Source organism: Phacochoerus africanus, chromosome 6 (genome assembly GCF_016906955.1).
Source record: "Phacochoerus africanus isolate WHEZ1 chromosome 6, ROS_Pafr_v1, whole genome shotgun sequence".
Taxonomy (NCBI): Eukaryota; Metazoa; Chordata; class Mammalia; order Artiodactyla; family Suidae; genus Phacochoerus; species Phacochoerus africanus.
The window spans coordinates 108,204,541-108,231,807 of record NC_062549.1 but is presented as its reverse complement, the minus strand read 5'-3'; the positions used below and the strand labels follow the sequence as shown (position 1 = coordinate 108,231,807).

The 27,267-nt window shown below is 37.8% G+C and overlaps 1 protein-coding gene across 1 annotated transcript in view; it reads left to right on the top strand.

The window, feature by feature from the left end:
- The window catches only part of CAPZA1 (capping actin protein of muscle Z-line subunit alpha 1), a 51,544-nt gene that overhangs the window by 9,367 nt on the left and 14,910 nt on the right, over nucleotides 1–27,267 (top strand). Inside the window, exons 2-5 of the mRNA XM_047785002.1 lie at nucleotides 14,456–14,519; nucleotides 17,125–17,176; nucleotides 21,322–21,385; nucleotides 26,908–27,114. Coding sequence (XP_047640958.1) covers nucleotides 14,456–14,519; nucleotides 17,125–17,176; nucleotides 21,322–21,385; nucleotides 26,908–27,114 — 387 coding nt within the window. The remainder of the gene's footprint in view (nucleotides 1–14,455; nucleotides 14,520–17,124; nucleotides 17,177–21,321; nucleotides 21,386–26,907; nucleotides 27,115–27,267) is intronic.

The window sequence follows — 27,267 nt, the reverse complement described above, 5'->3', positions numbered from 1 at the left end:
CTTTATATTGCCTGTGTAATACTGATTTGACGGTTTTGCTGCTTTGAATTATAGTTGTTTTTAAATGATTGACACATCTTTACTGAGGGCTATTGTTTATGTAAGTTGTTTTGCTAACAGTGGTAAGGTATACAAAGATTTGAAAAGCTGAAAAGCCAGGATGCTGACTGTATGCTTGTCATAGTTACTTGTGTCCACCGTAATGATTTGCACTTAATGTTAGCTTAAGGTAGTGGCTTTCAACCTTGGCAGCACATAAGAATCAGCTGAGGAAGCTTTTAAAAATTCTGGTGCCTTGGGAGTTTCCCTAGTGGCGCAGCGGAAACAATCCAACTAGGAACCATGAGGTTGCCAGTTCCATCCCTGGCCTCGCTCAATGGGTTATGGATCCTGTATTGCCGTGAGCTGTGGTGTAGGTCATAGACGGGGCTTGGATCTGGCATTGCTGTGGCTGTGGTGCAGGCTGGCAGCTGTAGCTCCAATTAAACTCCTAGCCTGGGAACCTCCACGCCGTGGGTGTGGCCCTAAAAATAATAACAACAACAACAAATTCTGGTGCCCAGGCTCTACCTTAGGTCTGTTACATCAGAATCTCTCTGGGTGGAACCTAGGCATCAGTAATTTTAAAGCTCCCCAGGTGGTCCTAATTGTTTGGGCCTTGTTCAGAACCATAGGCTTAAGGCAAAGGAGAATTTGTTGGTTTACTTTTGCCATTCTCTTTTTTGTCTATCTTTTGTACTCACCTCAGTGCCTGGGACCCAGTAAAGTGTTGTTTGTTTTGAGCGAATGAACAAATTGCTAAACACAAAGATCTGAACTTTTAGACATTTTACTCCGAATTCAGTAACGCTAAGGCATTTGTTTGTGGAAAGTATCTGCTATGTCTAACTCCATCTCTGTTAACCTCATTGGATTCTTAAGATATTGCTAGATATATGAGCAGGTATTAGACTCGCCAATGAAGAAACTAAGACCCAAGTAATTAAGTGCTAAAGCTGGCCTGTGGAACCAGGTCTGTCAGTGATTTTGAAGAAAAAGTAAAATTGGTAAAAAAGATACATGTTTAATTTAGAAATACCATAACATGCCAGATATGCACCAGATCTTAAGGCAGAATGCTTCTTTGCTTCCCATTGCATCTGTTTCTATCCATCATGGGCTCTCACTGCTGAACACTACACTCTTGGACTTGGCATATGCATCATTGCTTTCTGGCACCTAAATCTCAGGGTGTTTGGGGTAGATTTTCCCCTAATTTCTTAATTCGGTCCTGATTATTTCCAAAACAACACCCATTGTATCTGGTCACTTGGAACTTTTTACCTTTCTGCCCAAACACTTAGGGTTGGGTGTAAGTGTGTATTTTAACACATTTAAACTCCTAAGCAACTAGTTGCTTAGGTGATCTTTTCACTCACGTTTAACTTTTTTCCTAACTCATTAGAACATTATATCTCAGACTTTTATACTTCCTCAGTTCTTTTTTTTTAAGATTTTAATTTTTTTCTATTATAGTCGATTTACAATATTCTGTCAATTTCTGCTGTACAGCAAAGTGACCCAGTCTCTCTCTCTCTCTCTCACACACACACACACACACACACACACACACACGTACACATTCTTTTTCTCATATTATCCTCCAGAGTGTTCCACCACAAGTGATTAGATACGGTTCCCTGTGATTCTTCAGTTCTTGATCTAGTCTTTCAGGCATATCCTCCAAACCAAATAGGGTCCTTTTCCGTCCTTTCATATGTATATCAATGCTATTTTGCATTTAAGAAAAGTCAGCTTTTTTAATCTTTATTGAGATTGAGCCAATAAATTTTTTCCTGTTTAATGAGTGACAACTTAAGGTTTATCACTTTGAACTACTAAATGAACGCTTAAGATACATACTTGGAAATCTATCAACATTCTGGATGTCTTACATTAAGAGAGTCCAGAAAGAGGACTTAGGAATGATTTCCTTCTAACTTAGTGAATAGAGAAATTATAAATTAAAAGGGAATGGTTGGGAAAGATAACTAGAAAATAAAGTAGAATCTATTTTTTGTTCTTATATGTTGTAAATTTTATGGTTAAATATGTTATTTTAAACTGGCAGCAGGATTCTTGCTAAGATTGGGCAAGGCAAGCCATAGACGAGATGGAGAGAAGATCAAGGTCTAGTTGAGATGAGAGCTCAGAAGAGCCTGATTAAAATTTGGTCAAGGAGAAAGTCTTTGGCACCCTGTGTGTTATATAATTACTTTAATAAATCTTTAAGCAATATTTCTTAGAATTGGTAGAATTTTTAAAAATGAAATTGCTCTGTTTAAACTTGCTTGCCTTCTCTACCTATTCATCTATAGCTAACAAAATTTATATTTGGTTACTAACAGAAAACTGTTTCTAAAAACTACTTAAAATGGCTTTTTTAAAGAGTAAACATAGGAGTTTCTTTATGATGCAGTGGGTTAAGGATCTGACGTCACCATAGCAGCTCAGTCACTGTTGTGGCACAGCTTCAATCCCTGGCCTGGGAACTTCCTCACTGCCACAGGCATGGCCAAAAAAAATAGTAGTATTCGGAAGTATCACTATCTGTCTCTTACAATGTTGATCCTAATTTAAGACATACATGCTTTTTAAGCCTTAGCCTTTACTGATGATAGTAATTATCATCAAAATAAACTATATACATCTAAAATATTATTTCTAAGTGTGTTCTGAATCTTTATAGTATCTCCTGGTCTAAACTGGGAATATAATGTTTAGCTTATTGGAATTTAAGGAAACATAGCTAACAATAAGTTTTATTTAGTGAAACCAGTATTCCATTGGTCCTGGAGATCACTGAAAATGTATTTTCTTCTCAAATTACAGGCTCAAATTAAATTCTCACTAGTCTCTGAGAACTCTGGGCCGGCAGGGATTTTGTTTGATAAAGGCACTGAAACTGGAACTTTAGAGCTAGTTTGGTACTTAAATATATGCATGTCAACAGCTTGGAACTTAAACCTATTAAATTACTGCCCCTGGCAGTTTGTTGTTGATACTCTGAAAGCCTTAGGCCAAAAAAATGAATCACATTGAGGAAAGTGTTTTTTTATACAAAAGATTCTTTCCACTTGTTAAAATAATATCCTGGGGGGAGAAAGGGATGAATACGCAAAGCACAGGGGTTTTTTAGGGCAGTGAAAATACTCTATATAAAACTGTAGGGTGGTAGATATGTGTAATATATCTGTTCAGATACAGAGAGAGCACCACAAACAGTGAACCTTAATGTAAGCTATAGGCTTTAGATGATAATGATGTGTCAGTGTAGGTTCATCTGTTGTAACAAAGGTACCAGTATGGTGGGGATTTTAATAATGGGGGAGACTATGCACATGAGGGGACAGGTATATGGAAAATCTCTATGTTCTTGTCAATTTTGCTGTGAACCTAAAACTGCTCTTAGAAAAAAATAGTCTTGGAATTCCCACTGTGGCACAGTGGGTTAAGGTTCAGGCATTGCTGCAGCTGTGGCCTAGGTCCTAGCTCTGGCTCAGATTCGATCCCTAACCCAGGAAATTCCATATGCCACGGGGTAGCTAAAAAAGAAAGGAAAAATGGTCTTAAAATATGAAATAAATGGAGTTCCCCTTGTGGCTCAGCAGGTTAAAAATCCAACTAGTATCCATGAGGATGTAGGTTCAATCCCTGGGCTCACTCATTGGGTTAAGGATCTGATGTTGCTGCAAGTTACAGCCTGGGTCACGGATGTGGTTCACAGCCCACGTGGCTGTGGCTATGGTAGGCTTTCAGCTGCAGCTCTAATTCTACCCCTAGTCTGGGAACCTCCATATGCTGTAGGTGCACTTATTTAAAAAAAAAAGTGAAATAACAGTAGTAACATCCTAAATATCTTCAAATAAGAAAAACTCCCTTAAGAAATAACATTGAATTCTGTGCAAATTAAACTTCTTTATCAGGATAAGAATAAGGTACATCTCTTTGTGGAAGAGAAATGCAACTATTTATCCTTGAATATTTCTGGAGTGATGTAGAATAAAAATAAGTAAAATAAATGTTTATGAAAGCACAGTTTACTACTATTTTTTGAAGGGTAGCCTAGTTGAAAACATAAGTAAACTTCGAAAGATGTGTTATTTACTTTAAAGGGAAGAATAGCAAATTTATTTTGTATAAGGTTTTTTTGTCAGAAAAAAGTTGTTGCTGTTTATGGTTATTGATGAAGATTATAATGATAGAGAATATTGTGTGACTAGTACCCAAAGAACTTCTGGAAGAGAGGAATTATTTTCTTAATAATTTGAAAATTGTGCTCAGTTTAATATTTTAAGCAGGAATTATCTTGCCGTGACCAAGTTAACAATAGCTGACATTTACTGAGCCTCCATATTATATTTTAAATATTTTTGCCAAAGACTTGACATATCTTATTTAATCTTCACAACAATTCTAAGAAGTAGATACTATCCCACTTTAGGGAAAGGATGTGATTCAAAGAGATTGAGAGACTGAAATTCCAGTCCAGGTCTGTTCAGCTCTGGAACCTATTATATCTTTCCATTTTGCCGTAGTACCTCAAAATAATCTTAAAAACTAAGCACACGTACTTAGTGTCATTTATTCAGGAAGGGTTTTATAAACATTTACTATTTGCCTTTGTGCCATTTACTCTGCTAGACCCTGCATAGTACAGAAAAGGAAAGCAGGGTAGTTTGCCCAAGTTTTGGAGAACAGAATGGTGCCTATAGAACCTTATTGTCAACAGGAATTATATTTTAGGTGCTGTAATAAATGTTCAAAGAATGGTAGAAATACAGAGGAATTTCGAGACTATAAGTAATGGGGAATATATCTTTGAAAGAAACAGATGGCTCAACCTTAAAAGATAGGAATGGTTTAGACAGGCAAAGATGAGAGGCACAATATCCAAGGGCAGCGTGAGTAAAGGCCTGGAAGCAAGGTCTTTAATACACTCAGTAGACTAATGAGGGAGATAAAAGATTTTTGCAGATACCTCGATGGCAGAGATTTGGCTCCTGAAGTATACAAAATCTGGACAGTATAAACTGACCTGGGCTTTGCTGATAATTGGAATGTGGATATTATCTAGGAAAGATTTCTTTCTCGCCTGTTCAGAATTATCCACCTAATATTTACAAAGAGCTGTAGTTGTTAAATATTCAATGTGAAGTTCTTTTGTTAAGGAAATCATTTAAAAAGCTAGTTATAGGAGTTCCCGTCGTGGCGCAGTGGTTAACGAATCCGACTAGGAACCATGAGGTTGTGGGTTCGGTCCCTGCCCTTGCTCAGTGGGTTAATGATCCGGCGTTGCCGTGAGCTGTGGTGTAGGTTGCAGACGCGGCTCGGGTCCCGAGTTGCTGTGGCTCTGGCGTAGGCCGGCGGCTACAGCTCCGATTCGACCCCTAGCCTGGGAATCTCCATATGCCGCGGGAGCGGCCCAAGAAATAGCAACAACAACAACAACAATAACAACAACAAAAAGACAAAAAAAAATTAAAAAATTTAAAAAATTAAAAAATTTTAAAAAAAAGCTAGTTATAAGTAGATTTAATACTGAAATTGCAGGTTCTATTATTAGAAGATTATTCAGTAAGCTAAAAATTTGAGTTTTATAAAAATTTTGTAAATTTTTTTTCTAATATATTTTCTAAAGTTTCTTAATAAGATTAACAAAATTAACAAAATTAAGTAGTTTCTGGGAAACAATGGGAATATTACTTTCTCACTTTGATTAGTTTTTAAGCTTCGGTGCAGATATTAGTAATATAAAAATAAAATTTTTAATCTTGCAAGGTTTGGTTTTTTCTTTATTTTCCTCTTTGGAGAGGGGAGAGGGTAATGAGAATGGGAAGAAATTGAAATCTGTGAGAACTTACCTTTCATTGATACTTGTAGATTTTAAATTCCCCTTGTTTAGGTTAGAAACAATACAATGAATTGCATAACATTAACATTACTGGAATATTTAAATATATGAAGGGGTGAATTCTGTATGAGGCTTGAGTCACTCCCCCTTTAAAATACAGATGGAGTTATATACCCTTTACTGCATATACTATCATATGAATGCTGTGTACAGTGAAACTGTTACTTTCTAGAATAAGGACTTTTTCTTAAGCAAAGTGAAGTTTTTATTCAACTGAAACCTCCCTATCAGTGATTCTCACTTAGGTGAGGGTTGATATCCCTCTCCTCCATGCAATATACCTATTGTCAGCTTTCTTTCCCCACAGTACTCTTGAGAATGATGGACTAAATTACTGTTACTGCAAGTGTTGTCCCTCATTTGTATTGCAACAAGAATATTTTTGCAATAGCTTGCTGCTTAGCCATTTCTCTCTCCATTTTTGCTCGTGCCAGTGATTTTGTTAACCTCTTAAATTTCATCTTGTTTTGACACAGCATTGAGGCTAGACTTTTAAGTTCTTATCATTTTATTTATCCCTCCCAACTTTGTGATAACTGTAGCTTTCACAAGCAAAGCCTTGTCTCAATTCCTGGTTTAAAAAAGAAAAAATTCTAAAAGGACTAGGCCAGGAATTCCCACTATGGACAGTGGGTTAGGATTCTGACTGCAGCAGTTCAATTTGCGCGGAGGAGTGGGTTCAATCCCCAGCCCAGCACAGTGGATTAAAAGATCTGGTGTTGCTGCAGCTACAGTATATATAGGTCAAGGGGGTAGCCATAAAAAAATAGTAGGAGTTCCCATTGTGACTCAGCGGAAACAAACCCAGCTAGTATCCATGAGGACATGGGTTTGATCCCTGGGCCCACTCGGGGGTTGAGGATCCAGCACTGCCGAAAGTTGTGGTGTAGGTCACAGATGTGGCTTGGATCTGGCATTGGTGTGGCTGTGGTGTAGGCCAGCAGCTGCAGCTTTGATTCAACACCTAGTCTGGGAACTTCCATATGCTGTGAGTATGGCCCTAAAAAGACAAAGTAATAATAATAATAAAATAAAAACTATGCCAAATCTGTGAAACCACACTAAAAAGAATCCTGAATTTTAATAACTGTTAGTACTGTATAGTATAGTTGATTTTCTAGTTTGCTGCCATCCCTTTGTATGTATGTGACCTTGGATGCACTTCTGAACCTGTTCCTTCAGGGGATAATAGGCTCTTACCTCCCTATTTTAACAAGCTGTTTTAAGATCAAAAGAGAGACAGGTTATGAAAGAGTTTTGTAAACAATAAAATAGTATTCATTCATTTACATTTCTAGCATGTGCCAAGTCTCAGTCCTGGATACACACAGCAGTGAATAAACATGAATTCTTATGCACTGTGCCAGGAGTTGGCATATCTGGTCCACTGCCAGTTTTTATATGTCTTAGAAGCTAATATATTTTGAATGGTTATGAAAAAAATCAAAAGAAAAATAATATTTCACGATGTGAAAGTTACATGAATTAGAAATTGAAGTTTCTAAAGGAATGTGTTAATTAACTCAATGGGGAGATAGTTCTTTCAGACTGTATAGGTATATGTGTATCAAAATCATTGCCTCAGGAGTTCCCATTGGAGAGCAGTGGAAATAGATCCAACTAGTAACCTTGAGGTTGTAGGTTTGATCCCTGGCCTCACTCAGTGGGTTAAGGATCGAGCATTACCGTGAGCTGTGCTGTAGGTTGCAGATGTGGCTCAGATCCAGTGTTGGCTGTGGCTGTTGGGTAGGCCAGCAGCTACAGCTCTGATTGGACCCCTGGCCTGGGAACCTCCATGTGCCGCAGGTGTGGCCCTAAAAAGCAAAAATAAATAAATATACACTTTAAATATAACTTTGTCATTTATACCACATTTAACAAAAACCAAAATAAAGTCTTACTGGAATACGCAATTACGCTCACTAGTTTACAGTTGGGTTTACTATCTGGCCCTTTACTTTAGCAGTTTGTGGACTGCTTCTCTATGCTCTTGGAATTCTTTTGGGGGTGTTGAGCAGTAAACACAAGTATATGTTCAGTAGTGTCAAGTTCCTTGCAGAAAATCAAAGCAGGTAAAGGGGCAAGAATATGAAAGGTATGGAGGGTAGAGTAGCTAATTAGTATGTTGAAGTCAGGAAGTAAGAGAAGGGTACTTTAGTAGATGATATTTTTTTGGTTCTTGGTTTTTGGGGGTTTTTTTTTGTCTTTTTGCCTTTCTTTTTTTTTTTTTGTCTTTTTGCCTTTTCTAGGGCCGCTCCCGTGGCATATGGAGGTTCCCAGGACCTGTAGCCACCAGCCTATGCCAGAGCCACAGCAACTCTGGATCCGAGCCGCGTCTGCGACCTATACCACAGCTCACGGCAATGCCGGATCCTTAACCCGCTGAGCAAGGCCAGGGACCAAACCCACAACCTCATGGTTCCTAGTCGGATTTGTTAACCACTGTGCCACGGCGGGAGCTCCTAGTAGATGACGTTTGAACGGAGATTTGAATGAAGAGGAAAGTGAACTCTGGTAGAAGAACATTTCTGGCAAAAGGAACAAAAGTTGCAATAGCCCTAAGGTGGGAATACAGCTGTAAGTCTAGAAGCTAAGCTGTAGGAGAATGAGGGAGGGTGAGTCAAAATGTAAAATGCCTTGGAGACAATAGAGCAGACGTTTAGATTTTTTTTATAGTGATTATATAAATGTATCATTATGATTTTTAGTGTTCCTCAAGGTATTTTTATGGTATTGTTACAGTGACAAATCAGCTTACCACTTCAAAACCTGCCTTCAAAGACTAGCAAATGTTTATCCAGTACTAAGTATGGTCCTCCCATGGAGGAGGATTTGTTCAGGGACCCCCACAGATACCAAAATCCAAAGATGTTCAAGTCCCTTACATAAAATGATACAGCATTTGTGTATAACTTAAACATATCCTGCCATGTGTTTTATTTTGTTTTGTTTTGTTATTTTTTTAATAATGATTTTTATTTTTTCCATTATAGCTGGTTTACAGTCTTATGTCAGTTTTCTCCTGTACAGCAAGGTGACCTAGTCACACATACACAGTCTTTTTTCTCACATTATCATGCTCCATCGTAAATGACTGGATATAGTTCCCAGTGCTATACTGCAGAGTCTCATTGCTTATCCATTCCAGAGGCAATAGTTTGCATCTGTTAACCCCAAATTCTCAGTCCATCTCACTCCCTCCCCGTCCCCCTTTCTCCAAGTCCATGATTTTCTTTTCTGTTGGAAAGGTTCATTTGTTCCATAGATTAGATTCCAGATATGTGATATTATATGGTATTTGTCTTTCTCTTTCTGACTTACTTCACTTAGTATGAGAGTCTCTAGTTCTATCTATGTTGCTGCAAATGGCGTTATTTTGTTCTTGTTTATGGCTGAGTAGTATTCCATTGTGTATATATACACCACATCTTAATCCAGTTATCTGTCGCTGCCATGTATTTTAAATCATCTCTAGATTTCTTTTTCTTTTTTTTGCCTCTTCTTGGGCCACTCCCATGGCATATGGAGGTTCCCAGGCTAGGGGTCTAATCAGAGCTGTAGCCACCGGCCTACACCAGAGCCACAGCAACATGGGATCCAAGTCACGTCTGCTTACCTACACTACAGCTCTTGGCAACGCCGGATCCTTAATTCACTGAGCAAGGCCAGGGATCAAACCTGAAACTTCATGGTTCCTAGTCGGATTCGTTAACTGCTGAGCCACTACCAGAACTCCTAGATTTCTTATAATACTATGTAAGTGCTATGTAAATATTTGCCAGTATGTGATAAACTCGTTTTTATTAATTATTATTATTTTAAAAATTTATTTATTTTGACTGCATTCATGGCATGTAGAAGTTCCTGGGATCAACCCGAGCCGCTGCAGTGACAACACTGGATCCTTAACCACTAGGCCACCAGGGAACTCCACAAATTTTGACTTTTGGAACTGCCTGGAATTTTTTTCCCTGAATATTTCGATCCTTGGATGCAGAGCCCATTAATACACAGAGTTGACTGTAATCTATCTTCTTTAGTAACTTTCAGAAGGTAACATGGAGATTGTTTACTTTAACAGTGTTTTAGGACCCCATGGTAGCATCTAATGACTAAATTTATTTTAACTGCTCCTTTAGAACCTCACCCTTGCCATAGGATATTTATTCTCAAATCTCTCTACTTTTGTTTGTGAACTAAGAGGTGTTTTGATTTCTTTAATTAGACAGTTCTCATGTTCTTGATATTCTCAGATAAGTTTTTTAAACTCAAGGAGTTCCCTGGTGGCCTGTTGGGTTAAGGATCCAGCATTGTCACTGCTGTGGCACAGATTTGAACCCTGGCCTGGGAACTTCCGCATGCCATGGGTGCAACCAAAAAAAATTGTTTATTATATGGGTAATGTTATCATGCCTCTTTTATTTTGGGGGAGGACTGCACCTGTGGTATGTGGAAGTTCCAGGGCCAGGGATTGAACTCACACCACCCAGCAGCCTGAGCCACAGCAGTGACAATATTGGATCCTTAAGCTACTGAACCACCAGGGAATCTTGCCACTTTTTTATTTTTTTTATTTTTTTATTAAAAAAAAAACATGCTATATTGATTTGTTTGTTTTTGTCCCCTTAGGGCCACACCCACAGCATATGGAAGTTCCCAGGCTAGGGGTCCAATCAGAGCTGTAGCTGCCGGCCTACCTAATAGCCACAACACCACCGGATCCGAGCCATGTCTGCAACCTACAGCACAGCTCACGATAATGCTTGATCGTTAACCCACTGAGCAAGGCCAGGGGTCGAACCTGCAACCTCATGGTTCCTAGTTGGATTCGTTAACCACTGAGCCACAACGGGAACTCCCCTTTTTTATTTTTAAAAGAATTTTTAAATTCTTTTTTTCAGGAGTTCCCATTGCAGCTCAGCAGGTTAAGGACCAGATGTTGTCTCTGTGAGGACATGGGTTCCATCCCTGGTCTCATTCAGTGAGCTAAGGATCTGGCATTATCTGCAATAACCACTGAGCCACAGCAGGAACTCCCGAAGGAACTTTTGTATACCACTAGTGCTGCCGAAAAGGGGGGGGGGAATAAAAAAAACAAGAATTTATCATTTTGCTACCTTTTTCACTCAACAGTATGATAAATATCAACCCATGTCATCAGTAGGTAGAACACTTCTCCATTAAAGACCTAAATGTAAGACCAGGTATTATAAACTCCTACAGGAAAACATAGGCAGAACACTCTTTGACATAAATCGCAGCAATATCTTTTGGCTCCATCTCCTAGAATAATGAAAACAAATATAAACTAATGGGACCTAATCAAACATAAGCTTTTGCACAACAAAGAAAACCATAAAACAAAAAGTCTACAGAATGGGATAAAATATTTGCAAAGATTGTGATCGACAAGGGATTAATCTCCAAAATATACAGTTCATGCAGTTCAATATAAAAAAAAAAATCCGGAGTTCCCGTCGTGGCGCAGTGGTGAACAAATCCGACTAGGAACCACGAGGTTGCGGGTTCAGTCCCTGCCCTTGCTCAGTTGGTTGACAATCCGGTGTTGCCGTGAGCTGTGGTGTAGGTTGCAGATGTGGCTCGGATCCCGCCTTGCTGTGGCTCTGGCGTAGGCCAGACGCTACAGCTCCGATTTGACCCCTAGCCTGGGAACCTCAATATGCCGCAGGAGTGGCCCAAGAAATAGCAAAAAGACAAAAAAAAAAAATCAAAAAATAGGCAGAAGATCTAAAAAGACATTTCTCCAAAGAAGACATACAGATGGCCAAAAAGCAAATGAAAAGATGCTCAACATCACTAATCATTAGAGAAATGCAAATCACAACTAAAATGAGGTGTCACTTCACATGGGTCAGAATGGCCATCATCAAAAAAATCTACAAATATTGGAGTTCCTGTCATGGTGCAGCAGAAACAAATCTAATTAGGAACCATGAGGTTTGGGGTTCAATCCCTGGCCTCACTCATTGGGTTAAGAATCCGGCGTTGCCCTGAGCAGTGGTGTAGGTCGCAGATGCGGCTCGGATTTGACGTTGCTATGGCTGTGGTGTAGGCTGGTACATGTTCATTATCCATCTGTCTATCTGGATGAAGACATGTGCCATGTGCGCGCGCGCGCGCACACACACACACTAGAATATTACTCCACCACAAGAGAGAGTAAAATAATGCCATTTGCAGTAACATGGATGAACCTAGAGATTATAATACTAAATGAAGTTATGGCAGACAGAGAAAGACAAATATCATAGGATATCATTTATATGTGGAATCTAAAAACAGGATGCAAATGAACTTACTTACAAAACAGATTTACAGAGATAGAAAACAAATTGATGGTTACCAAAGAGGGGGCAGTAAATTAGGAGATTGGAGAGTTCCCATCATGGCTAAGCAGAAACAAATCTGACGGGTATCCATGAGGATGCATCCCAGGCCTCACTCAGTGGGTTAAGGATCCAGTGTTGCTGTGAGCTGTGGTGTAGGTCAAAGACAGGCTCGGATCCTGTGTTGCTGTGGCTGGTTGTCCTGGTTGTGTAGGCCAGTAGCTACGGCTCCAATTTGACCCTTAGCCTGGGAACTTCCACATGCCACAGGTATGGCCCTAAAAACACACACAAAAAAAAAAAAAAAAAGGAAAAGAAATCAATAGAATATCTGTCTGGAAAATAGAGCTCAGTTTATTGGTTTGTTTGTTGTCTATTCAGGGCTGCACCCGAGACACATGGAGCTTCCCAGGCTAGGGGTTTAATCCAAGCTGTAGCCGCCTGCCTACGCCAGAGCCACAGCAACTTGGGATCTGAGCTGCATCTGTAACCTACCCACAGCTCACGGCAACACGAATCCTTAACCCACTGAGCGAGGCCAGGGATTGAATCCACAACCTCATGGTTCCTAGTTGGATTCATTAACCACTGAGCCACAACGAGAACTCCCAGTTTGTTGTTTTTTTGTTTTTTCTATTTACAGCGCACCTATGGCATGTGGAAGTTCCCAGGCTAGGGGTTGAATTGAAGCTGCAGCCTATGCTGCAGCCACAGCAACACCAGATCCAAGCCACATCTGCCACCTGCCACAGATCCTTAACTCACTCATCAAGGCCAAGGATTGAACCTGCATACTCATGGAGACTACATCAGGTTCTTAACTTGCTGAGCCACAACATTTAACTCCCAGTTTATTGTTAAACATACCATGTTTTTCTTTGCCCCTTTTCAGCAAGTTGAATCATCTTTATACTCATCACATCAGATATTAAGGAATTTTCAACATCTTTTCTCTCATAGTGTATTAGAGTTATATACTGAGTGACCCATTTGAGGTCAGTTTTATTATTATCAATGCTAACATCATTTATTATATAGATAAAGATACTGCCACATGATATTCCAAATTGTTTTTTTCTTTATATTGGTTTATATATTCTTTGTGTTTCATATTTTATTTGATGAGAGATGAGAGAATGATTTATATGGCAAACTGAGCACATAGTAAAACTTCAACTTTTATTGCCAAAACTTTTAAAATGAAAAAAATAGGAAAAGTGAGAGTGGAAAGAGAAATAAATTAGTAACAGTTTAAATGGTAAGTCATCAGTGGGCCGAATTTGCTTGTAGCATTTCTTGATAGAAAGCAGAATGGTTCAAAAACATGAAAAACAGTTAAGATCAGAGGAAACCCAGATAATATTGAAGAAAATTGTTATGAAAGTAGGAGCCAGAGTTCCCATCGTGGCGCAGTGGTTGACGAATCTGACTAGGAACCATGAGGTTGTGGGTTTGGTCCCTGGCCTTGCTCAGTGGGTTAAGGATCCGGTGTTGCCATGAGCTGTGGGTAGGTTGCAGACATGGCTTGGATCCTGCGTTGCTATGGCTCTGGCGTAGGCTGGCAGCTATAGGTCCAATTCGACCCCTAGCCTGGGAACCTCCACATGCTATGGGAGCAGCCCAAGAAATGGCAAAAAGACAAAAAAAAAAAAAGAACAGTTAAAGTAATTGAATAACAAAATGGGCACAGCTAAAGAACATGTTAATGAGCTGAAAAATGCAGCTGAGGAATTCTCCCTACACAAAGCATAACATGACCAAAAAAAGATAAAATATAGGAGAAAAAAATTAGATATACAGGTTACAACTTAACATTTCAGCATCCATCTCTACAAGAAGACCCAGAAACAGAATGGCAGTGGTGCACAGGAGAGGGAATTAGAATGAATAATGGAAGAAATGTTTTCCACAGCATTCTTTAGGACAGTATTGAATAGTTTAGATGAGTGGAGTCATCTTTGTCTTACTTTTAAAATTAGTGATGCTGCTTATGTTTCATCATTAAAGAAAATCTTAAGGCACCCAAACTGTGAAGGTTCAAACAGGAAATTTTATTTAAAGGAATGTGCTAAAAATTTTTTTAACATGTTAATTCGTTCCCCTCTTATATGTTACTCTTCACAGTTCTTTTACTGTAAATTTTATTTCTCTTTAGGTACGCATAGCTGCTAAATTCATCACTCATGCACCGCCAGGGGAATTTAATGAAGTGTTCAATGGTGAGTAAGGATTAGTACTTAGTTATTTTAAGCCGACTCTAATTACATACAAACACTGAGTGCTTGCTATCTCTTTTTTTTTTTTTTTTTGGTCTTTTTGCCTTTTTAGAGCTGCACCCAAGGCATATGGAGGTTCCCAGGCTAGGAGTCTAATCGGAGCTGTAGCTGCCGGCCTACACCACAGCTCCCAGCAACACAAGATCCCCAACCCACTGGGCAAGGCCAGGGATTGAACCTGCAGCCTCATGATTCCTAGTCTGTTTCATTTTCCACTGCGCCACAACAGGAACTCCAGTGCTTGCTGTCTCTTAATCCTTATAACATTATGGCTAAAGATAAGGACATCAAGATTCAAAGAGATTAGAATAACTTGTCCAGTATCACCCAGCTGGTAAGTGTCAGAGTGAAGATTCACACCTAGGTCTGAGTCAAAAGCATGCTCTTACCCTGTAAATCAGGATACCTATCTTATGTGAGAAAAGATTAAAAGTAGTTTAATATTGGCGGCCCCCTTGTGACACATTAGGTTAAGGATCTGGTGTTGCCACAGCTGTGGTGGAGATTGCAACTGTGCTGGTTTGATCCCTGGCCCAGAAACTTTCACATACTGCAGGCTGCAGCCAAAAAATAAAGTAGTATAATATTGATAAATGTAAAAACAATAAAAAATTATTTTGATAGTTTTATATCTATCATTGTAAATCATAGCTTAAATCTCTTCAGAGCTTTTCCTTAGGAGATGCGATAAAATAGGACACTTTCTAGAGCCATTAGGGCTAAGCTGACTATATCTGGGAAGCTTATTAAATACACAGATTCCAGTGTTACCACCCTCTTAAGATTCTCGTTCATTAGATCTGAGGTGAAATAGGTAATCTGTTTTATCAAGTTCTCCCAAGTGTTTCTAAGTCACAGCCAGTGTGGAAACCACTATTCTAGTATATTTATAACTTTCCATACTGTTCTCTGTCTTAACACAACTTATAGAATGAAAAACGTAGATGAAGAGTCTTGAATTTAGTGTTGATATCAATCATCATAATCCCTTTTTAAGTTATAAATTAATTCATCTTAAAGTTCCTCTTAAGTAAAATCATAATCTTTGTGCATCTTGGTTCCATTTAGCACACACTTACTTTGAAATTCTAGTTTTACATTAGAATGTTACCTGCTTAGAGGAACTGTGGTATTCATTTCACCTTGCGTACAGCCCCACAAATTGTAGAACAATCAATAATCTCCACTGGTAAAATTAATGATGCAGAGGAAAAGTAGCTAGGGAAACATATAAATGTTATTTACTAGAAATAAAATAATACAATAGAAGTAAATCAAGACCGTCTTCTTCATAGACTTATTTTTGGATTTTTGAGCACTAACAGCAAGAAAAACAGGCAGCCTTTCCTCCCTGACTCTTTCTTCTGTATTGACCAAATGTAAAATTTCAGCAATGGAGCTTTTAGAAATGCTCCTTCAACTTGAACTTTATCCAACTGATTAGCTTAGACAAATTCTTTTTTTGTTTTTTTTTGTTTTTTGCTTTTTTGTTTTTTGTTTTGTTTTTGTTTTTGTCTTTTTGCTATTTCTTGGGCCGCTCCTGCGGCATATGGAGGTTCCCAGCCTAGGGGTTGAATTGGAGCTGTAGCTGCCAGCCTACGCCAGAGCCACAGCAACTCGGGACCCGAGCCGCATCTGCAACCTACACCACAGCTCACGGCAACGCCGGACCATTAACCCACTGAGCAAGGGCAGGGACCGAACCCACAACCTCATGGTTCCTAGTCGGATTCGTTAACCACTGCGCCACGACGGGAACTCCGACAAATTCTTAACTTAATACAAATTATTGGCTTTTGTAGTTAGAAGTACCTTGTTTTATTTCTGATAACTGGAAGTAATTTACAGGAATATCATAAGAATAATTGATAACGAAGCATTAGCTTAAGAGTTTGTAAGCTACTTGTGACATAAGGGCTGGTTTTTATTGGCATGCTACACGTTGGCCTCTGCCAGCCCCTTTCAGAAGCTCGAAGAGTCAGTTGCCTTTGGCTTATAATTAGCCTTCTCTCTTAGGTTATTGCTTGGTAGTTTCTTAGTAATAAGGACCCTCCTCTTCCAAAAGAAAAATGGCTAGACTCTTGACAGGCAGCTTTTTGAAAAGATCGTAAGCCCCTACAGCAGATTCTCCAAAAGAAAAACATATTCAACATTTTAATGCCACTAACTGAATTATGCCCAGCTTTCTTGGTCTGATGTTATAGAAAAGCCTATAATTCTTAATCTAATTTAAGATGATTCTTAAATACAAAATTTAACAGTTCTAACCATAACCTTCTGTAAACCATATTTTTTATTTGCTGTGAAATTCCTGGAGAATTTATTGTTGGATTATTGTGCCACAAATAATACTGTGCAAATCCATGAACATAAGATCTGGGTACATGTTCAGGACTTCTACACATACAGAATATCCAAAGATTAATCTTGCAAAGCCTAATTGTCTAAAAATCTAATCTAGAGATCTGCTAAAATTTCTCAAGATTGTCTTATACTGAACATTTTAATTTTAACATCTTTAACGTTGTTTTCCCTTTTCCCTCCTCAGATGTCCGGCTACTACTTAATAATGACAATCTCCTCAGGGAAGGGGCAGCACAGTAAGTATCTTTCTAAATCCACTTATAAGTTGTTCTAATATTGGGTGAACTTCATTGACAGTAAACTAGTACCCTTAAAACTAAGTTTAAAATACTTTAAAATAGGAGTTCCTGTTGTGGTGCAGCAGAAATTAATCCGAGTAGGAACCATGAGGTTGCAGGTTCAATCCCTGGCCTTGCTTAGTGGGTTAAGGATCCGGCGTTGCCGTGAGCTGTGGTGGAGGTCGCTGACTCGGCTTGGATCTGGCGTTGCTGCGGCTGTGGCATAGGCTGGCGGCTACAGCTCCAATTGGACCCCTAGCCTGGGAACTTCCATATGCTGCAGGTGTGGCCCTAAAAAGACAAAAAGACAAAAAAAAAGTAAAATACTTCAAAATAAAGTTGTTTTAACAGTTTTCGTTGCTTCCCCTACCTCCTCCTGCTTGGAGAAAATAATACTCCTCTAAAATATCGTTTACCTTCTTAAAGTTTATTATATGTTCTTACTTATTTTTGCTCAGATTTTCCATATTAAAGCAGAGTGTAATGTTAGCTATTAGGTTTTCTTCTATAGTTCATTTAGTTCAAGCTGAATTTTTTTTATAACTGCCAATTATAGAACGATTAGGCTGCTATTGAGGAATAAAATGTTTCTCAAATTACCAAAAAATAGCAGATATTCATGGAGTACCTTAGTAGGGTTAACTATAGCATAATAGCACAATTATTCTGCTCAGTCATTGATTCCTTATCACTGTCAGGTTAATTATTTTTTTCTAAAATAGCATTTTCATTTTGTCCTTGTCTTTTTATATTTCAGTTTTAACTGTAAATCATTTTTTTAATAATGATTTTTATTTTTTCCATTTTACCTGGTTTGCAGTGTTTGTCCTTGTCTTTAAAAACATTAGATTGTTGTTTTGTTGGTTGGTGGCTTTCTGGTCTTCAAATTTAAACTCTTTCAAGCCCCCTGTTCTCTGGCTTTATCACTGTTCCGCCTTACTCTTCCATACAAACTGCTCTTTCAGTCACTGTCTATCCAACTGACCTAGAATTCCTTTGTAAAGAGGAAACCAGAATTGGATAATGATTGAACAGGGATGGATTGGAAAGGTGGAACAAGGACTTTGATGCAGAGCAACAAATAATTATCATAAAGACATTTGTTGTGATATCTAAACGATTTAAGCTATAGAAAGTGTTTTTTAAGAACTGCCGCCTGGGAAACATAATTGCCATAATGAATGGTATCTCAATTTTACATTGCTTTTTCTTTTAATTATACATTGATTTAGGCGCATCCTAAAAATATATTCTAATACTGGTTTCTTTTAGATGCATAGAATCTGCCATAGAAAAAGACATTCATGATTTGTTAGTTCAACCCATCTACCCTCTGCCTTTTCATTGGAAGAATTTCATCTGCATTCTGTCAATAGATAGTTACCTAATCAGAGTGCTTTTAGTAAAAAGGAACTCACTGTTTCACAAGGCAAGTTCTTTGATTTGCCTTTCGTATTGGTCTTAGTTTCATCTTTGAGAACTATCCAGAATAAATCTTTTCTTTATTCTATTTGATAAGGTACTGCTGAAAGGGGGCATGGGAGTAGAATGACAGGACCTAAGGATGATTGCATCCTAAGCCTGTCATCCAATTTCCAATTAGAAGTGACCCTAGAATTTGGTATCTAGTTCAGATGCTTCAATTACTTTAATTGCACTGACAATAAAGGTTTGTATTTATAAATATTCTGGTTCTCATAGACTCTAGAATCTTGGAGAACCTTCTTGCTAAAGAAGAATGCTTTGCTCAAATAAGACTGATTTTCTGTAGGGATGAAGAGTTCAGTTTAATTTCTCTAATGAGGTGCCTCAGTCCCTTGGCCATAGTCATCATAGTACATGTTGCTTCAATAATTATCATCGTCATTATTGCCATAATGGAGTTTTGAATGACCCTCCTTTAGGATTTACCCTCTTTCCTGGATTTCCACCTCTGCTTCTGACCACGAGAACCATTCTCTGATAATTCCCAGCACTTCTGAATTAAGTGGCATGTTGTAGATCATGTTAAAGAGTAGATTTTATTCTGAGAAAGATAGGAAGTTATTAGAGGGTTTTGAATAGAGAGAAATATTTTATCATTTATCACTGGCCGCTATGGAGGGGGGCAGAGATTGAACTAAGATGAGTACTTAGAAGACTGCTAGAGTAGTTCAGAGATAAATGGTTGTAGTGTAGACTAGAGTGGCAGTTGAAGAGGTGGTGGGAAGGAGTAAGATTCTGAATATGTACTCAAGGTAGAATCTACAAGATTTGCAAATGGATGTTAAATGTGAGAGAAGGAAGAATCAGACGATCCCAAGTTTTTGGCATGTACAACTGATAGAATGGAGATAACTATTTACTTGAGATGAGATTAAGTGTTAACATACTTTGGTGGTAGTGTTTGTAATCTGTTGTTTTAGGACATAGTCTAGAATGGGGTACTTATTTTCTCCCTATTCCTTAAGCTTTTTTTTTTTTTTTTTTGTAAATAAACGTTTAATCCGGGTGTTCCCGTCGTGGCTCAGCAGTTAACAAACCTGACGAGCTTCCATGAGGACACAGGTTCCATCCCTGGCCTCCCTTAAGGATCTGGCATTGCTGTGAGCTGTGTTGTGGGTTGCAGACATGGCTCAGATCCCATGTTGCTGTGGCTCTGGCGTAGGCCTGTGGCTACAGCTCCAATTGGATTCCTAGCCTGGGAACCTCTGTGTGCCGAGGGTGTGGCCTTAAAAAGACAGAATAAATAAATAAATAAATAAATGTTTAATCCACTTTATATTCCTTTCTGATGAGCCAGCGTGTTTAAAACTCACTTTGCTACATGGGGATATAGTGTAAAAGAAAATTATTTATTTATTGTACAGCAGTAAAAACACAATGGGAGTTCCCTGGTGGTTCAGCAGGTAAAGATCCAGCATTGTCACTGCTATGGCTTGGGTCACTGCCGTGGCACAGGTTCTGTCACTGGCCTGGAAATATCCAGATGCCACAGGCAAGGCCAAAAATTTTAAAATTTAAAAAAATAAGAAAACTTAAGATTACCCTTAAATATTTGAAGATGTTCAAATATTTTTTACTTTGGTTCCTCTTTAAAAGTCTAGAAAAAGTTTAATGCTCTGCATAAAACCCAGTAGTCTAACAGGTATTGTAGTAGGTTAAAATTGGGCTGGATTCTTGGAAACTATGTCTGGTCACTTATGATGAACCATGATAATGTGAGAAAAAAGAATGTACATGTATGTGTCATTGGTACAGTAGAAAAAAATTGTATTGGGGAAATAATTTTTAAAAAATGAAGGTCACTAAAACAACATTGTGAATCAACTATACTTCATTAAAAATATTGATTAAAAAAATAAAAAAAATTGGGCCGGATTGATATTTAACTCTCACCTTGGCAAGTGAGTTTTGTGAGAAACTGATTCTTGTAAGAGTTTAAGTGTATGGTGCTATCTTTTACTACAGCTTGTTTCCATCTTTCTTTTGCCTCATCTTTCACTTTAGCTTACTTTGTAGGATATACTAGCGAGTCATGGAAAATATAGAGTTTCATAACTTAGCACTAGACAAATAAGCAATAATATTAGGCATGTACTTGGATTATTTATTCACATCTCTTTGTTTAATAGCCTCTACTCTGCATTCAGCTCTCCTCTGAGACTTGACTCGTACTCTGCTGTCACCTCACCCTCCTTCCATGTCACACACCTTCTAGTACATTTGATTATGGTCTTTCCTCTGCCTTGCCTCCCAGAATAAAGCAGACATTTCCAAAATGGTGCATTAGCTGAAGAGTCTTTTAAATTACCAAAAGTGTCTGAATGATTAAAACTTGTGGTAATTCACAGTAATAAGATGTCTTAAAACAGGAATTGTAAAAGTGGAAGCTCTACTGGAGCTTAGGGGTAGAGAAGAGAAAGTCATTTCAGAACTCAGGGTGCTTCTGAAATCTCTGTGGAAAGGACTTCCTTCAGAAAGCTGAAGACTATCTCCAGTTGTCTGGAGAGAAAGGGAAAGAGCACCAGGGAGGGTTTGCACAGTCTCTTTTGTATTTGTTTATATGTAATTATTTTCTCTCTTTTCTCTCCCTCTTCCCCCTCTTACTTTTTAAAAAACAGTGCATTTGCCCAGTATAACATGGATCAGTTCACACCTGTGAAGATAGAAGGATATGAAGATCAGGTAATAGTTGTTCCTATTAGATAGACTGTGCCTGGAAAATCACAGAAATCCTATAAAACAGATGTCTGAAGATAAGACGCTGAATAGATTCACTTCTTAGTTTTCTTAGATTTTGTAAATACTCTACATATTAGGAAATTCTTCCTCTCTCTGAAAATACTAGGAGAGCTGTCCCTAACATGAACAGTGAAAATAAAAGATGTTGACTTTTATGCAAGTTTTCTAGCTGTGTCTAATTCTAGAATAACAGGAGACATTATATTTAATGGAAAAAAAAAAGGAATTCCCATTCAGATACAGGAATAAAACAAATACATATTCCCATTATTAATATTATATGACATGTCTTAGCAAAGACTTCAAAGGCAATATGGCATCAAATAGCAAATGCCTTTTAAAAGTCTGAATCTTCTCTGAACCCATAAGTCTAAGGAATTTATCCTAAGGAAATAAGCGTATAAATGTGCAAAAAAGATTATTTGAAGCAAAGTTTATAATAATGAAAAGTTGAGGACAATCGAATTTTCCAACATTGAATTAAATATCTGAAGGCCAAAATTCTGTATAGCTATTGAAAACAAATAAAATATTGAACTTGGAAGCTGTTCGTGATATATTAAGCTAAAACATAAAGCAACATATATGCTAGTTTACTTTTTAAATATATATTTAAACAAACAGTTACTAGAATCAATGCATTTTAAATTCTATTAAATGTGCATCATTTTATGTGCCACTAAGAAAGAGAAAACACTATCAACTATGACACATTCTTAAGATACTGTCAAGTATAAGATGTATCCCATTTTATGAGATACTAAATCATGGGGGAAATGTCTACATCTTAAAACTCAGAAATAAAGTAGTATATAGAAATGAAAACGTGGGGAAATATATACCAGAATGTTAACTCTGTGTTGGGATTACAGGATTACTGTAATTAAAATGTTTTTTATTTGTTGTTTTTTCTTGTTTTGCTTTATATTTGTGCTTATCTTAATTTTCTCAATGAAAATATTATAACTATAAAAGACAAAACATGCTGGAAAGTCATAAATATTGCTTACAGTTGATATTGTATACTTTACTAATAATGCAGAATTATTGAGGTCCAGATATATGATTTAAGGACATTTTAGAAGTTCCCGTTGTGGTGCAGTGGTTAACAAATCCGACTAGGAACCATGAGGTTGCGGGTTCGGTCCCTGCCCTAGCTCAGTGGGTTAAGGATCCGGCGTTGCCGTGAGCTGTGGTGTAGGTCGCAGACGCGGCCCAGATCCCGAGCTGCTGTGGCTCTGGCATAGGCCAGCAGCTACAGCTCTGATTAGATCCCTAGCCTGGGAACCTCCATATGCCATGGGAAGCAGCCCTAGAAAAGGCAAAAAGACAAAAAAAAAAATTTAAGTGACAGCCAGCTTTAAAATGTAGTTAATAGGAGATCATGTTCCTAACCTCCAAAACAACAACGTATTACCTGGACACATAGGAAAATGAGAAAAGATATTTGAGTTATTAAAGTAGATGCCATCTCTACATATAATAGAAAATCAACTACAGTGGACTAACTAGAGTCCAGAGGTAATATTTAGGGATGTTATGACAGCTCCATATCATCAGGGACCAAAATTGCTTCTAACTCTTGCTATCCTTAGGTATGGTTTTCATTATCTTGCTCTCAAGATAACACTTCCATCTATGGGCACCAAATCTATGTCAGGAAGGAAGAAAGCGCAAGAGGTGCTATTAGCCATTCCAGAAGCAGCTTCCGCTGATAAATTATTGCCAGAACGCATATCACTTTATCATTCCTAGCTGAGAAATGTCATTTTTTTAGATCAAAACATTGCCTTCTTGAAAACCTTTGATAGATAATGGATATTGGAGGGAATGGATATTGAATGGGAAATTAAGGAGAGAGAGAAAAACTAGCAAGAGGAGACTAGCAAGGGATAGGAAACTAGCAGAAGTAACACACAGTTCATATACACACATATTTTAACGAGAAATGAATGGAAAGTTAAATAGGTTTAAACACCGAATTTCTGAATAAGAAATATAAATAATATGGAAAGTTTATATGAATAAGAAATATAACTAATATGGGAAACTTTTCAAATAGATTCCACACAGTTCCTCTGAAAATTTTAATAGACCATACAAGATTATTCTGGTCCTCTGAAAATTGTAAAAGACTGTACAGAATTATTCTGATCAAGAACAACAGTGAAGACTAATGCTAGCAAACATAAAGATAAAAGCAGTGATAGTAGAGCCTTAAACTAAGTATCATATCATAAAACAGAAGGGAAAAGGAAATAATTGATGAAATATGAGATTAATCTAACTTTTATTTCCAAAGCCAACTATATAACTAAATTCCAAGTGTAGTTCAAAAGTTAACTATTTCTGAAACATAAAAATTTAGTAGGAAATAAAAAGAGAATCATAACTGGAGTAATGATAAAACATAAGAAAAGTTTATAAAAGAAAGTGACTTCTGGAGTTCCCATCATGGTTCACAGGAAATGAATCTTACTAGCATCCGTGAGAACGCAGGTTTGATCCTTGGCCTCACTCAGTGAGTTAAGGATCCAGCGTTGCTGTGAGCTGTGGTGTAGGTCGCAGACACTGCTCACAGTGGCTGCAGTTCCTTTTTGACCCCTAGCCTGGGAACTTCCATATGCCACAGATGAGGCCCTAAAAAGACCAAAAAAAAAGGCAAGTGAAAAAAGTTTTTAAAAAGGAGGTTTAAATAGGAAAGGGATATGTATCTCAAACATAATAAAGAGGTTATTCAAATACCTAAGGACAGTGCCAAGAGTTCAGTGGATAAATGAGCATCAGACATAAACCAGCTTCACCTAGAGAATACAAAGCAAACTTAGAAAAGTGTTAAATCGCCTAGTAATAGTAATAAAGAAAATTCAAATTAAAATATTGTGAATATATTTGCCTTTTAGTTACAAAAGTTACAAAACTATGAGAAAACTTTATGAAGATAAGACTAAGGAAATAGTTTTATGTATTGTTCCTACTGTCATTATAAACAAGGTTTATTTTGTTTGTTTTGTTCTTTGCTTTTTAGGGCTGCCCCCAGGCTAGGGGTCAAATCCTAGCTACAGCTGTGGGCCTACACCACAGCCACAGCAACTCGGGATCCAAGCCACATCTGCAACCTACACCACAGCTTATGGCAACGCCAGATCCTTAACCCATTGAGCAAGGCCAGGGCTTTGAACCCGCAACCTTATGGTTCCTAGTCAAATTCATTTCCTCTGTGCCATGATGGGAACTCCCTGTTTGTCTGCACCTGTGGCATATGGAAGTTCCTGTGTCAGAGATTGAATCTGACCCACACCTGCAGCCATGCCAGATCCTTTAACCCACTGTGTCCCACTGGGGATTGAACCCTCACCTCTGCAGTGACCCAAGCTGCTGCAGTCAGATTCTTAACCAGCTCCCCCATGGTGGGAACTCCTAAACAGAGTTTTTTAAAGGAAGTCTGGTGATAAGGACAGGAGTCTCAAAACTAGGAATTCTTTCCAAAGAATTTTTTTTTTTTTTTTGAGAAGACTTTATTTTTACTAGAACTTACAGTGGCTTTCGATGGTAGAAACTGTAACTTAAAGCTCTTTTGGGGAGTTCCTGTCATGGCTCACCTGAAATGAATCCTACTAGTATCCATGAGAATGCCGGTTCAATCCCTGGCCTTGCTCAGTGGGTTAAAGGATCCAGCGTTGCTGTGAGCTAGCCAGGGAACTTCCATATGCCACAGGTGTGGCCCTAAAAAGCAAAAGAAAAAGGCTCTTTAGATTCAGAAATAATCATTTCTGAATAATCATTAAGTGTACAACACTATGTCAATATAGTGAGATCATGTATGATTATTTTAAAAGGCAAATGTGTCAAGAGAAGGAGAAAATATGTAGACCTCAAAACACATGTAAAAGAATAATCCAGACTTCAACTGGAGAAAGACCAAAGACCCAGTGGAAAAGTGGACAAAAATTAGGTACACATAGTTCACAAAAACTTTTTTTAAAGGTGAAAAGGAATGCCAGTTAAAATTTCTACTGATGATGGGCTTGACTTGGTAGAACATCCTGTGATAATGGGGAGTTTGTCAATCTCTGTCAAAATTATGCATGCATTTACCCTTTGACCCAGTTGTCCTGCTTCAGGAAATTTATCCCACAGGTTTGCTTGGCACATGTACATAATTTGTAGATAATGAACATCCAAGGACAGTACTGTTCGTAATAGCAAAAGATTAGGAATAATCCACATATCCATTAATAGGGGACTGGTTGAATAAATTTTTGTACATCCATACAATGGAGTTGTATATAGCTATAATAAAAAAACAAGTTCTCCAGGCACTGGTATAGAAAGATCTTCTAGATATATTAAGTTTAAAAAAGAAAAGCATAGTGTGGTATGCTAGTTTTTATGTAAAAGAAATAATCTAGAGTTCCCTTTGTGGCTCAGCAGTAATGAAACCGACTAGTATCCGTGAGGACGTGGGTTCAGTTCCTGGCCTCACTCAGTGGGTTGAGGATCCAGCATTGCTATGAGTTGTGGTGTAGGTCACAGACACGGCTTAGGTCTGGAGTTGCTATGGCTGTGGTATAGGCCTACAGCTGCAGCCCTGATTTGACCCCTAGCCTGGGAACCTCCACATGTCACCGGTGTGGCCCTTAAAAAAAAAAAAAAAAAAAAAGCACTGAAAGAATAATCTAAATCAGAAATTGGCAGGTTTCTTTTCTGTAAAGGGTCAGATAGTAAATATTTCAGTTTTGTGGCACAAAGAGTCAATCTTGACTACTCAACTCTGCTTATTGTAGCAGGAAAGCAGCCAAGGACAATACAGAAACAAACAAGTGGGGCTATGTTCAGCAAAACTTTATTTACAAAAACAAGTGGCACTGCATGCATTACTTGCCAACTCTTACTCTAAATTAATAAAATCAGTTACCTTTGAGGGTAGAGAAAATTTGTTGGGAATTTGATGGGTGAGGAAGAAAGACGAGAAAAAGATGCCACTTTATTTTCACTTTTTTTTAATTATATGATTTTTATTTTTTCTATTACAGCTGTGTGGGGTTTTTTTTTTCTTTTTTGAACCATCATGCGGCTATACTACTTGTTTTAAATGCTAAGTATAATGACTCTGGAAAGGGTTCATAAAATAGGTGAAAAAAGAATACAGAAGTGAACATATAAGTTATTATAGCTATCTAATAATATATATATAAAGTATATACATAGGTTGTATATTAAACAGAAACCAAGAAATGATGGGCATTTTTAGGATGGGGGAAATGTTGCACTTTAGAGTGACTTACCCCAAAATAAAATATTTTTATGAGAATAGATTGAAAAATCTATTATGAAAGAGAAATCTGACTAAATGAAAAGTTACTTGTCTTCAGAATTTTTCCTTTTTTTGTAAACTGTGACAAGAACTGTCTTTTTTTTTTTTTTTTTACAGTTACTTACATTTTATTATTATTCTTTGGAAGGTCTTAATTACAGAACACGGTGACCTGGGTAATAGCAGATTTTTAGATCCAAGAAATAAAATTTCCTTTAAGTTTGATCACTTACGGAAAGAAGCAAGTGACCCGCAGCCAGAGGAAGTAGATGGAAGTCTGAAGTCTTGGAGAGAATCCTGTGACAGCGCTCTAAGGGCCTATGTGAAAGATCATTATTCCAACGGCTTCTGTACTGTTAAGTATCTGCCTACCTCATTATTAGTGTTTTATTTATTTACCTTATCCTTTGGAGGCTTTGGCCAGCCACAAACATCTCTTCTTAGTTACGATTTTCTCTGCATTTTATTCCCTAAATCATTTTTGAAATGGGTATAAATGGGAAATTCC